Source organism: Sinocyclocheilus anshuiensis, unplaced genomic scaffold (assembly GCF_001515605.1).
Source record: "Sinocyclocheilus anshuiensis isolate Anshui unplaced genomic scaffold, SAMN03320099.WGS_v1.1 scaffold1299, whole genome shotgun sequence".
Classification (NCBI taxonomy): domain Eukaryota; kingdom Metazoa; phylum Chordata; class Actinopteri; order Cypriniformes; family Cyprinidae; genus Sinocyclocheilus; species Sinocyclocheilus anshuiensis.
In genome coordinates, this window is record NW_015538011.1 from 634,558 (window position 1) to 640,340 (window position 5,783).

The 5,783-nt window shown below is 35.6% G+C and overlaps 1 protein-coding gene across 1 annotated transcript in view; it reads right to left on the reverse strand.

Annotated features, from left to right (window-relative positions):
- xrn1 (5'-3' exoribonuclease 1) overlaps positions 1-4,235 on the reverse strand; it is a 31,475-nt gene extending 27,240 nt beyond the window's left edge. The window contains exons 1-9 of the mRNA XM_016472729.1: positions 4,052-4,235; positions 2,618-2,850; positions 2,204-2,301; positions 1,854-1,963; positions 1,669-1,779; positions 1,476-1,561; positions 1,313-1,400; positions 1,032-1,200; positions 876-943 (exon numbers count right to left, since the gene is read on the reverse strand). Coding sequence (XP_016328215.1) covers positions 876-943; positions 1,032-1,200; positions 1,313-1,400; positions 1,476-1,561; positions 1,669-1,779; positions 1,854-1,963; positions 2,204-2,301; positions 2,618-2,850; positions 4,052-4,126 — 1,038 coding nt within the window. The 5' untranslated portion in view covers positions 4,127-4,235. The remainder of the gene's footprint in view (positions 1-875; positions 944-1,031; positions 1,201-1,312; positions 1,401-1,475; positions 1,562-1,668; positions 1,780-1,853; positions 1,964-2,203; positions 2,302-2,617; positions 2,851-4,051) is intronic.
- Between the last annotated feature and the right edge of the window lie 1,548 nt (positions 4,236-5,783).

The following is a 5,783-nucleotide window of genomic DNA, read 5'->3' on the forward strand; positions in this document are numbered from 1 at the left end:
CCATGTCGGGAATGCCGTAACAGTGTTTTTAGTCATTTAGCCCAGCTTCCAAAGAACAAATATGCACTTGTTTTGTAATTAATTCATTTGATCAATATACAAATCAAATTAATCTAGAGTTCTATTTGTCTGTTTGATTTTTGTTCTTATCCATTTTATGCTGGTGTTCTGTATCAACTGTGCCTAGGGTCAGACTTCAGACTAAAGTCCAGACTTTAAATAATATTCAACAAACAAATTTAAAAAAATGAAATGACTGATATTTTGTGTGTGTGTGTTTTTTTTTTAAATCAGGTACATTAATGTACCATGTTCAAAATAATAAATGCAAAAAACAAACAAAAATTTAAAAATCTTAAGAATTATCATGGCATGCTTTTCACACTGTTTGTAACTAAATTAACACTAATGAAAAATATTAAATTGTGATTTTTTTATATATACACACACACATATACATATATATATATATATATATATATTATTATTTTTTTTTAAATAACTGTTTTCTATTTCAATATATTTTAAAATGTAATTTATTCATGTGACGACAAAGTTGAATTTTTCTCTACAGCCTTCAGAGTCACATGATCCTTAAGAAATCATTCTAATATGCTGATTCGGTCCTCAGGAAACATTTCTTATTATCAATATTGAAAACAGTTGCTGCTTAATAATTTTGTGCAAACCGTGACACACTTATTTGAAACAGCATTTATTTAAAATAAAAACCTGTCTAACATTATAAATGTCTTTACTGTCACTTTTAATCAATTTAATGCATCCTTAAATAAAAAAAAATTAATGTCTTTAAATAAATAATTAAATAAAATAATACCAAATACCATAATAAAATAAAAATACCAAACACTCACATCTGACAACTTCTCAAGGTACTTCTCAAAGTGGGCAAGGTTGAGATGACCATTTTCATTCAGGTAGCCTGATGGAGACGACAGTGATCAGCACTAATTTCAGCATTACACTTCCATCACAAGTCTGCGCTGTGATTTGCTGGTGGACTGACTCACCCCCCAGACTGGGCAGCACGCTGATGTAAGTTCGATAGAGCAGCGGCAGTGCATCGTGATTGATGTGCAGGTGAGGAAGATGAGGGATGAAGTCATTCCCCACCAGGAAACCCATCAGAACCCAGTCGTCTATGATCCGCTCCAGGTTGTACTCAAACGAGATCTTATTCTGATGGAAATACATGAATTATGACCAGACAGTCAGTATAACTTTGTCATTCATTTAGCTTTAAGTAAGATTTGTGCTTATCATGCCATATGAGAGAGACATATATTCTCACCCTGAGCTCGGAAAACTCATAGTCGATGTATTCCCTCATAAGGGAAAGATGTAGCAGGTGAAAGGTCGTCTCCTCAGGAGCTGTTATCCTACAGACCAGAAAAACACATTATAAAGAAACACAATCTTTTAACTTGACATAATGAAAATAATGCCACACTAACCTCTTTTGTGACTTTTTGCCTCCGAAGCGAACCTCCTCTCTGAGGAGAGAAAAATGAGGCTCATGGCTGGTCAAGCCAAGCATTATCTACAAAAAAAAAGAGAGAAAGGAGGAGAAAGACCGCTTAAAATAAATACAAAAATAATTGATATGACTATGACCGAAATTTCTCTGTTATACACAACTGTACTCACCAGGTCGGCATCCAGACCGTAAAGGCAGTGTCTTGTGTTTGGGTTATGACCCGGTTTGACGGTCTCAGAACGAATGAACTCCATGATCTTGTGCTCTCCTTCACCAGGGGTCTGAGAAGAAACGGGAATTGGAAGAACTTCACAGAAACACACATGACACAAAGCTACGGAGTCATGTAACTCACCTCGTGACCAGACAAATACACATTCACTCCCTGCCACGATTTGTCTGTGGACAGTTTATTGTGAACAAAATATTTAAGCTGTTCCTGTAGCTTGGCCATGAAATCCGTTCCTACAGAGGTCAAGTAAGAGAAACAGATTACATCAGGATTTGTCCGAAAAAAAGTCTCATAAAAAAAACACCAAACAGCCAGTAACAACCACCCTATACATGATTTAAAAAGTAAAATGTAGACCTTAACCAACTGATTAATTGTATGCCTTTAAAGTTCTCATGTATAGTAAATGATAGAAAAATAATGGTACATAACATCACTAGGACAGTATATGACCAATAAAGGTGCACACAAACCAGGGGTGATGCAGTTTGAGTCAAATCTGGCCTCTGTGGGCAAAACTTCACCCTTCTCCAAGGCCTTCTTGATTTTCTCCTCAGCTTCTTTTGCTGACCTTTAAAACACAAAGGACATAAAAATAAAGTTACTTCAGTGTTTCAAAAATTCATTTTCATGATACACTACCGTTCAATGTTTTGGGGTTGGTAAGATTTGTAAACTTTCACGCGGCAATGTGTGTGTTGTGTTTATCTCCCCTAACACAGTTATTTGTACACTTGTATCAAAAAAGCAGTGCAAAAAGAATTATCATAATAAAAGACAAGAAATAGCTTATTAATACACGACCTAACATAAAACATCAAATAAAAATCCTTCCATATTTCAGTCTAAATTCAATGTACATGTTATGTTCGGGTCTTCTGCTATACCTGAATCTCCTTCCACGCTGCTGGTTCATCTTGGCCCTGGGTGCAACACCATCGACAGCCATGAAGAACACTTTCCTGGGCTTAATGATGCAGAAGAGCACCTCCAGGTAGTGAAAAATGTCAGCAAAGATCTTCTCTTCAGAAATACGGAAGTGTACATCTTCATCATTGGGGTGGGAACACTGGTGGATGATCCCATTCATATCTAAATATAGGTTGTCAAACTCTGGAATCTGGGATGAAAGAGAGAACACAAGTTGGTTGGTGTAAACTTGACAACATATGACTAATGTGTCTGAAAAAACAAATTCTAAGGAGTAGTGTTAAAAAAAAAAAATACTCCGGACTGCAACTTTTAAGATAACGAAATGCATAACAAGTAAAGTCAATACAATGCGACTATTACACTGGTATCATATACAGTGTTTAGTCTAAATTAAAAGCTTTAATTTAAAACTCATAGAAAATGTTTTTGGTAATTGAAATAAATCTGAAATAAAATATTATTTATTATAATTATTAGATGAAAAACACACAAAAAACGAAAATGACAAATGCTGCCTTTGCAACCAAGCGAAATAAATACATTTACATTGAAGTTCTAACATTTCTAAAACTAACATTTAAATAAAATTCATATATATATATATATATATATATATATATATATATAAAAATGACAAAAAATGACAAAAACACATAAAATTACTAAAACATAAAATACTTTTTTTTATTATGATTTATTATAATTGATTTATTGCCATATAAGCAGCAAGGCACCTTCATGGCAAGTACAATGTGAGTAACAGGAGTCATACAATTAACAAAAAGCAATATAAATAATTTAAGATTGATAATTAAGACAATAATTCTAAAGTACATTCAGCTGATAATTACATCAGTCAAACATATCTCTGAACAAAAACGTTGTCTATTAATATTTAAAACAGTGCAGTATAGCAAAATATGTTTAACAGTCATTCTGACAAGGAAAGCATGATGGTGGTTCTTCACCTTTCAATAAATAACAGTGTAAATCTTGTGACAAACGTTAAACAGCATCTAGTAAAATCACTCTCTCAAAACCTAGTGGGCTGCCAAGCTAGGGTACCTAGGGGCGTTCCGAATAATGGTCAGAAATGTTGCTGATTGGGTACTTAAATCACCTGCTACTGTTTGAGCTTGTGGTTCTCGTAAAGTGCTGTCTAGGTAGACAGCTCATTACATTTTGAGACGCAGTTATTATTATGTACATTATAGAAGTAATGTCGCTAAATCATAAAGATAAAATTCCCCTCTATACCGAACATATTCACAGTGGAGGGACAATAAAACGAAGGTTTTGGTGTCTGTTAAGTGTATGGTTTGAGCTTCTGTTCTCAGAGCTGTAAATGATCTCTATGCGGCCTGTTATATTTAGCCAAACTAGCTCACCTGATGCTCTTTGACAACTTCACTCAGACACGGATACCGCTCCGATATCCATCGATAAAATTTAGGCACTCCCATCTTCTCGTGTAAGTCTTCAAATAACAATAATGAAGAGAAAACTTATGCAGAAGCCAACGCGAGCAGAATTTCATAGACCGATGTTGCTAGTCAGTTTTGTTTCTGTATGAGCTTCTTCTTTTTTTTACATTTAATGGCGGTTGGCAAACCAGCTTAAATGGTGCATTCCTGCCACCTACTGGATAGGAGTGTGGAGCGCATAATGATTGGAAGTTTGAGAACTATAGCCAAAAACAAAAACAAAAAACAAAACAAAAATACAACGCCAATTATTCCCGCTTTATTTACTACAACTGTATCCTAAATTCTATTGATCAGCATTCGCGAACCGGACATCACTAGAAGTGATGCAATGTGAGGAAAAAAAAGAGGCAATTTGACACGACAACATTAACCCTCTCTTGACCAAGGTTAAGTGTAGTTCAATAGTACATTCTGTAAATGTAACTTGTCCTCTATAGTGCTTACTGAGCCATTCTACATGAATGCTACCCCTGTTGATAAAACCAGCATATGCTGGTTAGGTATGTTTTGATGCATGGCTGCTGGTTTAAGATGGTCCTTAGCTGGGTTGAGCTGGTTTAAGCTTGTCATGTGCAACTAGCTCCTGCTCAGGACCAGCTTAATACCGGCATATGACCAGTTTAAACCAGCTCAAACCAGCAGTCATGCTTCAAAACATACCTAACCAGCATATGCTGGGGTTTTTTTCAACAGGGGCCTTAATTGTAAATGAACGACACTTAATCAAAATAAAGAAGACTTAATGCGAATGAATGACAAGAGCAAAAGTGCCTTTGCATAGACAACAACGACAACTTAATATAAACAGCAAACCAATATCCCTTATACCTTTGAATAAATGTTCAAATTAAGCGTAAGAGTGTTCGGAAATGCTCCAAACTAACGTTACCGCAAACAACAAACAGTCGTTGATATTCTTTTGTCCTTTCGTGTGTCTTTTAGTAGGCTAGTTTATATTGTTCTATCATATTGAATCTGAATACCGTAATAAAATATTAAGCTGGTTTAGTTAAGTCTGTCTGCTGTGAATCACAGTCAAAATCTGAAAGGCAGAGCCAAATGCACAAATGTGAATTTGTGTAATGTCCAAAAATAGTTTTCACATAGTTTTATTTTTATGCATTAGCTTTATTTTTATAAATAATCATAATAATTAATTACAACAATTATAATTAATAATATATAATACAGTAATAATAATTACAGTGGGGGAAATATTTATTTGATCCCCTGCTGATTTTGTAAGTTTGCTCACTTAGAGAGTGGAGATTTGCCAGATGGATGCTAGGCAACGGCGTTCTGAATCCACACTGCTTTAGCTTCACGAGCGCGCCGGCTCGCTTCCCCCGTCTGTGTGTCCTGAAGCGTTTGATCAGCGCCGCAGCTCCCCTGACTACAATGTCCAGCAAAACATCAGAATAATCGAAAACCGGTGAAATATCGGGTGGTACTTCCGAATGTCCAGCAATTCGTCTCTGGTGAAACTGATTGCAGGGATATAGCCTAACTAAAGACAGGACAAACTAACAAAAACATAAAAACAACTGCAGAGCACGCCACGGAGGCAGCCATCAGCGTCGGCGCCATCGCGAAATGAATGGCATTTACTGACATTTACTGGCATTACATTACC